The sequence below is a fragment of the Frankliniella occidentalis genome, unplaced genomic scaffold (assembly GCF_000697945.3).
Source record: "Frankliniella occidentalis isolate FOCC.00 unplaced genomic scaffold, Focc_3.1 Scaffold146, whole genome shotgun sequence".
NCBI lineage: Eukaryota > Metazoa > Arthropoda > Insecta > Thysanoptera > Thripidae > Frankliniella > Frankliniella occidentalis.
In genome coordinates, this window is record NW_026267273.1 from 158,863 (window position 1) to 169,770 (window position 10,908).

Here is a 10,908-nt window from a genome sequence, read left to right on the forward strand (position 1 = left end):
GCGCTGCACCCCGCGACTAGTTTCCGTGAGAGGTACAGGCGGCGAGGAACCACATATTTTCCTCTCCAATCGTGACAGGCGACCCAAGAGGGGCATCCATTTCCATTGTCGAGGACCTCTCTAATTCCCATTTTCTCTCTCTATCTCTTTCTCTGCCTCTGTGTGTCTCTTTGTCACAACAACGACAAGGTGGTCCGGACCCGAGAATTAATTGAGTGGACCACACTCGTTTATATAGCGTAAGGAATGAACCTTCACGAATCTAAAGTCACAGATTTCACTTTTATAAGGTCACTTTTACATTTGCTGCAACACTCTTGTGCCTGCCCAGCGTTGGTTCTGTTTGTTTTGTTGGTTTGTTTTTTATTAAATTAAAACTTTGTCTTAACGCTACCTCAGTCGTTGTTGAGAATCACAAGGGTGGCCACCCTCAGGAGGCCGGTGGCCCTACTGTTGTGGTGGCCTCAGCCTCCTTGACCACCTTTTTCCTCTTGCGCTCCTTGACCCTCCTCGTCGCGGAGGTGCTGGTCGCGGTCATGGGCGTGGTCGCGATCGACGGCGGCCCCGGCGTCACCAGAACCGCCCTGGCATTACTGCTGCTGGCAGCGGCGACCTCGGCCGCGGCCGTCGCGTTGGCCCGGGCGTCGTACTGGGCGCACGCGAACTGCGAGCACGCGCCCGACTCCACGGCCTGGATGATGGCGGCCAGCTCGATCGCCTGGTCTCTGGAGCGGGGCAGGCTGCGAGGCAAGCGGGGGAGGTTAGCGACGGGGTGAGCGCCTGTGAGGTACGTACGGCCACGCCCGTAGCGCGCGCGCGAGCGCCCGGTGGCCTACCCACCTGTTGCGCAGGGCGCTGAGCGCCTGCGGCCCCGTGGCGCGCGCCACCTCGCACACGGCGCGCTGCTCGCAGCGCTGCGCCGCCAACTGACCCTCGGAGGAGCGCTGTCTGGTGCCCCTGCGCAGACACAAAGGGTCGCTCTCTGAATTCACTCGTAAAAAGTGAAAAGGGCGTCCACGGACTGATTTGCATCGTGAGAAGGGCGTGCGTCCAATGCAAATCAGTCCGTGGACTTACGCTCTTTTCAGTTTTTACCAGTGAATTGTCCGCGTCATACCGTGACTTGGTATAGTGTGTAAATTTGTGTGTATTTTGTCTTTTCGTTTTACTTACAGGCGGGGGTCGATAATCAGGACGTTGGGCGAGATGGCGGCGACGAGGAGCGCGAGCGGGGCGAGGCCCGCCACCACTTTCAGAGCTGACCTCCAGAGGCTGTAAGTTTTATAAAGGGGTTTCAGTAACGTTCCGAATCAAGAACGTAACTACTCAAGAAAATCAGGGGGAAACGACGTAAAATTTAAAAAATGTGAAAATACTGCGGAAGAAAGTTAAAAGGTCTGTAATTGCCACGTGAGCTAATAAAATGAGAGGACGAATAGCGGTGTTGGTAAGGTAAGATAGGTTGCCGACCTCATGGCCAAAGACGGCCAAATGAGGAGAGAGAAATGAAAAATTGAGTCTGAAAATCAGGGAGAAGTTTGAGCATCTTCCTTGGATGGAGCAACCCTGGAAACGAGACATTCCCAATAACTTGAGAAGTTGCGGAAGTTGTGCTTACTTTGTCGACTTGCCCTTCTTGACTTCCTTGGGCCGGTGGGAGAATGTGATGTGGTCACCGATGTTGGGTAACGCCTTCGGGGGTTCGTATGGTGCGGATCCCAGGAGAGGGTACTGCAGACCAGCTTCCCCGCCCAACGCGGCTCCACCGCCGAGGGCCCCGCCCTCCAGACCTCCCCCGAGACCTCCCCCGAGACCTCCTCCCTGGCCGCCGTCGAGGCCCCCGGCCCCTACACCATGCGCCAGGCCCGCCCCCAGTCCGATGCCCACCGCTAGCTCCCCGGTGGCCTCCCCGGCCTGCGAATGCCCGACGGGGTGCGCCGCGGCGATGGCCTGCAATCACAAACGAACACATGAGCCGGGTGTTCTCGGCGTCCTGGTCGCACCACCTCGCCCTGCCGCGCCTCATACCGAGTGCACGGCCTGCTGGTTGTGGAAGTGGTGGTGATCCTGGTCCTCGTGCACACTGTACTGCTGCTGGTGCTGCTGCTGGTGGTGGTGGTGGTGCTGCTGCAGCTCCTCCTCGCTCTCGAACTTGAGGGGCTTGTAGTTGAGCAGGACGTGGGCGTGGTGGCCCGGGGCGCTGGGCGCGGACGGGGCGGAGGGCGCGGACGAGCCGGAGGCGCGGTAGTGTGACAGCCCGGGGGAGTGCACGGGCGTCGGCCTCCGGCCGGTCGAGGACCCCGCGCCCGACGGCGCCCCGTAGGCTGCACCGGACCCGGTGGCGCTCGTGGCCCCCGCGGCGCCCAGGTGGTGCTGGTGGATGTGGATGTGCCTGGTGGGGCCCTCGTAGCCGTACTGGTCGGGAATGGGGCCGAGCTCGGTGCTCGGGGCGAAGCGGCCGTCGGGAGCGGTAGCCGTGGGCTCCACCACCCTGGGGATGGACGGGAAGAATCAGCCAGGGTCGATGCAGTACATTCCTATTTTTGTTCTCTACGAAGGAGCTAGCTTTGTTGCTTTTACTAGATTGTGCCTTAAAAGTCACCCCACACACAAATGTCCGTGAATAATATGAATGTATTTTAGACCTCACCGGTGGTTCTGTGGACGGTGCTCGTCGCCCTGGTCCTCGTCCTCGTCAGCGGCGCTGGCCGAGGCCGTAGGGTTCTGCTCGTCGCCCTCACCGTCGCCGTCGCCCTGGCCGACGGCGTCCTCCTCGCGGGGCCTCGCGGTGCGCGACTCGTTGGCCGCGGCCAGCATGGCTCGCCGCGCGTCTATGGCGGCCGTCATGGTCTGGTTGTCCCTGCGCAGGTCCAGGGCGGAGGCGGCGGCCGCGGCCGCGCCGCGCTGCGATGCCTTGAAGGTCGCGATGGAGCCCGGCAGCACGGGACGGGTCTTGGCGTCGGCGGCCGCGGCGGCTACCAGGGTGGCGCCCAGGGCGCAGAGCGCCGCGAGCAGCGTTAGACGGCGACACGTCGTCTGAAATATGACGATGTTTAATCTCTCTCTCTGCTCCCTCTCTCTCTCTCTCTCTCTCTCTCTCTCTCTCTCTCTCTCTCTCTCTCTCTCTTTCTCTCTCTCTCTCTCCCTCTCTCCCCCTCGCCCCTCTCTCCCCCTCTCTCCCTTCTTCCTCTTTCTCTCCCTCTCTCCCTCCCCTTTCTCCCCTATTTGAAATTCTGTTTTTTTCTCCTATCCTTTTCCTTGTTTGCAAAGCTTCGGCAAAGACTGCATGGTCTTCCCTGCACAATCGGAGGAGGGGTGCTTGCTGAGCTCAGAGAAAGCAAAAGCAAGCAGGGGACCTTTATTCTAGAAAAAACTGATGAACTCTTTCGGTGCATACACGCCACCGTGTTACGTGAACTAAACATAAATTAAAATGATAAGTCATCAGAAATTACAGATAAGCTAAGTTGAGCTCAGCTAATCAAAACTAACAGAAACAATTTGTTTTTACCCCCATATGACACTTATTTGATGTTTCGTCTACAGGACAAACGGATTGCGGCTCCTGAAGTGGCAGCTTCGTTGCAGCAACGAACTCTTATACCTGACGATTGAATTTCGATCCGTCTACCCTTAACCATTGGCTACCATCATTGGCTAATTTGGTAGTTCAGACGCCGAAACTTTATTTTCCCCGTGTAGCTACACGGAATGCAGCGGACGCACGAGTCCGTGCTGAGTCCCGCGCCTTGCAGCGCGGCGCGACAAGCTTGAAATATGTCGTCATGAGAGAGATTGTTCCAGTGTGGGGCTGCTGGGCCGGGCCAGCCGTGACGTGACGCATTGTGTGCCCCCCGCGTTACGTGTTACGTGCGTCCGGCCCGGCCGGCGGGACCGCACCGCGGGTTCAAATCCTGCTCAGCATCAGTGCAAATGTCGTGCAGTGTGCATATTTTCTAGGAAAGAAGTTAGCATGTGAAACAAACAATAACCCGCCCAGGCGTTAAAATAAATGTTTGTACGGAAAAAATGTCAGGGTTGTTTGAGAAACTAGGGGAAAACCGGAGAAAACTTTGAGAAAGTCTCAGAATATGAGGAAAACGCAGATTCGTAGAAAATTTGTTTAAATGGAAATTTAAGTAGTTTTACTACCTTTTTACGTACGATAAAAATATTTTTAATATTTATGTAAAGAACGATCTATCCACAGATTTTCAGAGGTATAGATGTCCTGGACATAACTCGGGACTCGTGCACACATGCGAAACAATTCGAGTGTAGAAACTTTATTTCATGGGGTTTGATTTAAATCTCAATTAACTACATAGGATCCGGGGGTTTTGGAAATCCTCGTTTGTAAAAGTGCGACATGGCGCCTTGCGCAATGCGCGTACGTCAGTCGCAGTAAAAGGGGCGGGGGAGAGGAAGGGGAAGCAGTGCTTGTCCCGCGAGTGTGGCCGGGAGCTGGGACCGACCATCCGCTCCCAATTATAACGAAAGGACGAGGAAGAACCCGACGCCGGAAAAGAAAACCCAACCAGAAGGCTTTAAAAAAGAAAAAAAAAATACCGGGATAGGGCGTTAGGAAACGGAAGGAGCCGGTAAAGGTCCTGTCGAAGGACCTGTCGCGGACTTCATGTGTGTGTGAAAAAGCAAATGGTGTGCGGATGGAAAGTTTTTTTTATCGTATCGACTAGAAATTTTGTTTTGTTTCTTTTTTTTTTTTGGTCTCGCATCGTGGTGAACTCAAATGTCGGGGGCCTACCTCTTTTGTACCAGCGCACGAAAATCATGATCCGCGAGCCCCGTTTCAATTTCATTTCCCATAGTCATCGTTATATTGCATTTTCTCTATTGTAGTTGCGCCTTTCTATTCGCGTTCTACCCCTCTCCTCCCCTACCCCCCCAAAGTCTCACCCGTCCCACACTCGCATTTTTGTTTTCATTTTCATTCGTGAACGTCACGTGCACTCATTACACTATCACTTTTACGGTTTAAAGTTGCAGGGCCTATTTGACACCATTTTTGACATTAAAAAAGTGGTTAATTACCTATTAAACAGGCAGTTAGTACATGTCAATTTAATTGTGCAACCGCTCAAAGTCCCTTTTCGTGTCTCTAATGTGCTGCGCATGATTATAACAAGCCCCTGCAACTCGCAGTTCCGAACGTGCCCTGTTCGTATACTCTCATAGCGCCTGGTAGGTAGGCAACATTCTGCCTTCAGTGCATGCGTGCACCGCGGGGTGGCCTACCCCGAGTCTCGCAGGCGGTCGGCCTCCCGAAGTTGTGCCGACTGAATGGAATTAAATGAGTGGATAAACAGGCGTATTTTCTGGGCAACTCCTTTGTGCGAAGTTGGTGCATTCCTCTCCGAGTAAACTCACCATGTTGGACTGTTGGTTGCGGAGAGTCACAGCCTCTGCATGTCGCACACCCGCACCGAGTCACCTGCCGCGTAGGAGTCCCGGCGCGCGCCAGAGTCCGTGCTTTATACCGCACGCCGTGGAGCACGCGCGTGCCGCCGAGGCGTGCGGCCAGCCAGGCGTAAGGGCCTAAGGGCGTGGACCACAATGGGGACCTCCTCACGCCAGGATGCGCTGCTGCCGGGTTCGGGGGACGCGCGAGGCGATGCGCGGGGCCCTGCCGCCTGCCACAGCCGCCGGTGCCATCCAATGCTCACAGGTGCAAGAGATTTGACGCGCTGATACGACCGCTCAGAGTCAGAGATCTCTCAAAACGAAGAAAAAAAAACTAGACCAGAAACATTTTATATATGTGGACCGTCGTGGTGTGGCGTAAACTGATAAGCACGATGCAGATGATGCCTGATGCCTGATGCCTGCGGATCCGAGGATGAAGCTATCAGTTGCCATGATCGCGAAAACTTTGGCACCCAGTGGACACGTGTTTCACAAGTTTTGTAGGTCTATATATACTGAGAAAGTTTCACATCATTTTCGACATGTAGACGAATAGGTTGGGTTAAATGTTTCAAATGGGTTGTAACATTCAAATAGCGTTCAAACGCATGCAATATTCTAGACGATTTGGGCCAGTGCATTAATGTCAAGTGTCAAGTGCGTGTTAAGCGCTAAGAATTTAATTCTGCTCGTGTCTTAATAAGGCAAAGGACAAAAAAAGAACAAAAGTTTGTCCGGCCTTTTCTTTTGCAGTTTATCGGGGCCAGAAAATAAATTACGCGGATATTCATAGCGCAATTCCCGCCCCTGCGCCAAAACAGACCTTTGCTCCGACTTTGCACTCTCTTGTGACCTGGATGAATGGTCATGGTAGTCGGACGTACGTTACTTTTACTCTCGATAGTGCGAGCGAGTACCCTGGCCCAGCCAGGCCTGTCGATCACTCTGCGCTTTTTACTTTCGGTTGTCTGGCTGCGCTTCGCCTCATGATGCTCCGATGCTGCCGTCTGTCGGATATCCGGGCTAACCGCGTCCAGTCCAGATTTACTCAAAAACACTACAACAAAGAAAGCTCACCGAAGTTCTCTATGATTCCGTGCTTCTCTCCTCTCGGCGTATCTACGGGGAAATTTTGTTTTCCAAAGCCCTTCCCTTCAGGTCGTCTATAATAGAGACATAATGCACGGTGCCTTATCTTAATACGCGTAGAAAAAAACGGCCGCCTTCCCCCTCCATTCTTTCTCCACTGCGATTCCTGATTTACTGACGAGACCTATTATGAGGAGAAAAGGCGGATGGGTTATTCCTCTGCTACGCCTTCCAGTCCTGCTTTCGGTTCGATTTAAGACTCGCCCAAAACTTTAAATTCACTCGTTAAAAATGGAAATATCGCAGAGTATACTACTTTTCCAGTTGTCAACAAAATGGTGTTTGTCGATCTTTAAGACACTCCAAATGATTTTCTGTGAAATTTTATTTTTTGACAGAGCACAACAGAGTACAATAACAAAGCGTTCCTTTGGCCCGCTCTGCACCCTGGGTGATACGGTCGAGCTGAGACTGATTCTCAGGCTGTTTCCCTCCGCCTCCTCGCGCTGCACCTTGACTTTTTCTCCCCGCTGCTCAAGGATGAGTAAAAGTCAATCAAATGGAGCAGAACGACGCGACACTCCACCTCTCACCTCACCCGTTTCCTCCTTCCCCTCGACTGGAATACTGAGGAGTGGCGCAAGAAAGACCCCCCCCCCTCTTCCTGTAAAAACGACGTCTTGGTCTCCAAGCAGCCAAGCATCTCTTACGGAAGAAATATATGGGAACGTCTTGCTTTTCCCAAAAAACGATAGAAAATCAAGATGTCCGTTTTGTCGTGCTCACTGGAAACCTTGGAGTGCTAAACTAAATGAAAAGGATTGTTTTTTCTCCCAGCAAGATGTGATTGGATTTTCATGGCAACTTATCGTGCGACTATTTGCATTTAAACTCATGCAAACTCATGCAAACTCATGCAAACGTCACATTTTTTTTAATAAAACGAATTTGACCCTTAAAAAAAATAAAAAAATAGGAAAAACTAGAAACGGAAGATAGGATATTTGTGGACATAAAAATTTGATCATTTTAAACTGTACATCGGTCATAAGCATTTGCTCTTTCCCGCAACGGTACAAGCGCCCAGGTCCGTTCGTGTAATGTCACGGGCGCGACGCGTATCGCACAAATTATCGCGCAGTTGGTCCATCTGACCGCTGGGGGCGTCAAACACGTGCGGGACACGTGGCGTTGCACAAGCCCTATCTGCCTAGACTGGTGACGAGGGGAATGTTTATCCAGGGTTTATCCAGCCCCGCGGCCACGACGGGCGTCGCGCAAGGAGCTAAGCGCGGCGCGTCTAGAAAGTAATCGACAGCTTTTGCCTTGGAGGAGTAGGGAGACGACGATATATGTCGTATTGCAAATTCATTTTGACAGGGGACGCGCTGTGCCTGCCGTAAACTACATGTGTGTTTTTGTTGGTTGTTTTTTTCTCGTCGCTGCTCCGTGTTTCGTAGAGATCCTTGTCTCGTAGTTCTTTTGACGATTATCAATTAATTAGCAGGGGCCATCCGGTAGAGATAACCCTGTCATACCAGCAGTCATCTTTTATGTCAAACTTGTTAGTAACCAATAATTTTTCGTGTTTTTTTTCCTGCGTTCTGGCGTGCGTGACCAACGTTTGGTGAGTGTGTGTGTGCGCGTGCGTTTGGAGTGGCACCTTGTTTGAGGTGCGACTCGTGCCAACCATTTCTCCGTTTTCCACGGAGTCCGTCCCGTCGTCGGTCCCCTGCGGTCCCCCTGCCCCCTCTTGCTCTGCGAGTCGTCTTTGAGGCGCGTCGCTTCCAAACAGGACGCCGGGCGCCTCCGGGCTCTCTCGTGAAGCAGGCGACATTTGCACGCTGCGGCACACGATGTAAGCTCAGCGTGAAAGCGCATCAGATAACAGGCAGCGGGGCATAAGTGCTCGTCTGGCCGCTGCTGGACTTGAGGTGCCGTACCTCACCTCGGGGCTCACACTCGCTGTTGTTTTGTCAACACGGCGTGCATGCTAGGCGGCTGCTTTCCACCACACACCAGACGGACTGAAAAAGGAACACCGTTTACACCCCTCCCCTGTTGCACTCACTCATAGGGACTTTCAAATGAGAATAGTGATCTGCAGATTGGAGCAGCAGGCCGCGGAGAGCCTGGCTGGCCGATACGCCACAGCTGATCGCGTAGCTAACCAGCCTTAACAAGGGATCAGATCGGATCGGATAGCAGCGCCCGCTAACTAGCTAACTAGCTAGCGCCGAGCCTACGTAGCGGAGCAGCCAGCGAGCGCGCCTCGTTTTCGCGAGCCGTTTGGCCCACCGGGAAGGAAATGGCGATCGCCGCTGTTATTTCGGACGCGGCACTTCCCGCGCGGCGACGCAGGGCCGCATCCGAGACACGACTTACGACGAGACCCACGAGGAAGTAGTGCGAGGGGGTTTCACAAAGTCGCGGCCGTGGCGGCGCCCTCACCGTCGGCAGGATGTTTGCACGGGCCGGCGGCGGCCGTGTCGGTTGTAAAAATACCTAGAAAGGACTTGGAAGACTCGGAAAAGGGCATCCGCACGACCTGCTCATTGTTAGAGAGGAAAACGGTGCGCGGAGACAGAGTTTTCTCGCACGTCGCGAGTCCTGTTCGCTGACTTTTCCTCCAGACTTGTATACGCAGTTCCTCCCCCTTCTGACGGACAGGTTCCTCCTCCTCGTGGACGTCCACCACGACATGCAGGAAAAAAGTAAAACGTCCTAGGACGACTATAAGCATTTCTCTCTCTCTCTCTCTCTCTCTCTCTCTCTCTCTCTCTCTCTCTCTCTCCCTCTCTCTCTCTCTCTTTTCCGCGCACGCCATGCAATCCATATATGTAGGCAAAAAGTAAAACGTCCGCGGGGGGCAAGGTGGCCACTCCAAGTAGCATATCTATCTCTGTGTCGCGCACGCCCCGCCACTCCCCGCCACGCCCCGCCACGCCCCGCCCCTGCACGCCCCGCGACACGCTACGCCCCGCAACGCCACGCCGCGCCGTGGTCGCGCATGGGATCAGGATGTCCGGATTAGCTTTCCCATCAGGTTGTGCAGTGCATGTTTCACTTTGAGGCGCGCTGCACCACGCCGCGCCACGCGAGCGCCAAAGGCAAGCCGAGCCGAGCCAAACCGAGCCGCGAGGGGAGTAACAATATTTTAAAGAGCCTTTCCCTTGCAACAGTTTGTCGAACTTTACATCCCTAACCTTTCGCCTTTTCTTTGGTGCCCCATCGCTGTGATTTGAAGAGGGGAGGCGCAGTCTCCAGCTAGTCTTTCTGTTGGCCGGGGGGGAGAGCCGGTGCCCGGTAGGGCAAGGCGCAAGGCCCCAAGCAATCGGCAACCATCCATGGCATAACTAATATTTAAGCAATATCGACGTAATATTATTGGTAATGTGTGCAGTACCTATTCCCGTATTACTGATGTGTACAACACACATGTTAGATTTAAATATTTAATTCATAGTACCACGTGCAATACTGATGTAATGCTGTAGTAACGTTTGTTACTGATTTAATTTTATCGTAAAGTATATAAATAATAATGATGTCATATGTAATCTTACAGTAACCCATGTGTTACACTGATATTTGTGGTAAAAAAACGGAGCCCTCGGACCGGCGCCGAGACACGCGCGAGACGTCCTACGGCCCCACGCACGTCGCTCGCTCTTCTTTGACGCGACTCCTGACCTTTTCTCTTCCTCCCCCGCTCGGGCCCCGCTACTACCGTGCGGACTGCCGCCTTGGCGTGCCTTCAAGTGCCCCGCTGTCGTGTCGCGTCCTACAGACGTGTGTCCCCTTGAACGGGTTTGGCGGCTCCCGGTGCGAGCTATGAACATCTACTAGGTAGCGCTGTCGCTGCCAAAGAGACGGATTTTTAAAACAGGAATTATGGACGTAATTTTCTCCCAAGTTACCCGACTTGCTGCGCCCTTATGCAGGCCGCTCCCGTTCGTGCTGCGGTGAAGAACTGAAAGTCCTACTGATCAGCGTGACTGGGGGCGGGGTGGGGCGTCGGGCCGGCGCTCACCTTCTGTGTCATTTCAAGTCGTAAAGGAGTCGCGCGTCATGCAGACGGGAGAACCAGCTACCTCAGGCCAGACTGCCCATCCGTCCATCCATCCATCCATCCATCCATCCATCCGTCCATCCGTCCATCCGTCCATCCGTCCATACATCCGTCCATCCATACATCAATACCGACCTTAAACTAACTCAGGGTGGGCTCAACTACATGGAATCTTGCATATCTGATTACTAATCTGATTACAGTGATATCTCATTTACCATTTAAGTCATTTAAATAATTCGCCAATTATTCTAATGACTTAAATAGTAAACGCGGGATTTAAATGTAATTTCAACACACCCTAAATATGCTTCTAAAGCATT

The 10,908-nt window shown here is 53.3% G+C and overlaps 1 protein-coding gene across 1 annotated transcript; it reads right to left on the minus strand.

Annotated features, from left to right (window-relative positions):
* Positions 1-332: 332 nt before the first annotated feature.
* On the minus strand, positions 333-5,704 carry LOC113206032 (AF4/FMR2 family member lilli-like). The gene is made up of 7 exons (XM_026421908.2): positions 5,389-5,704; positions 2,651-3,036; positions 2,029-2,491; positions 1,619-1,950; positions 1,174-1,272; positions 841-957; positions 333-740 (listed from the first exon to the last, which is right to left on the minus strand). The coding sequence occupies exons 1-7, from the start codon at positions 5,389-5,391 to the stop codon at positions 431-433; spliced, it is 1,710 nt and encodes a 569-aa protein (XP_026277693.2). The 5' UTR covers positions 5,392-5,704; the 3' UTR covers positions 333-430.
* Between the last annotated feature and the right edge of the window lie 5,204 nt (positions 5,705-10,908).

Excerpts from the sequence above, each read along its gene's own strand:
- LOC113206032 (XM_026421908.2), bottom strand. Across the intron at positions 2,492-2,650 it reads CACCGTCCACAGAACCACCG|GGTGGTGGAGCCCACGGCTA; the intron begins GTGAGGTCTAAA and ends GTCCATCCCCAG. Across the intron at positions 958-1,173 it reads CTGATTATCGACCCCCGCCT|GGGCACCAGACAGCGCTCCT; the intron begins GTAAGTAAAACG and ends GTGTCTGCGCAG.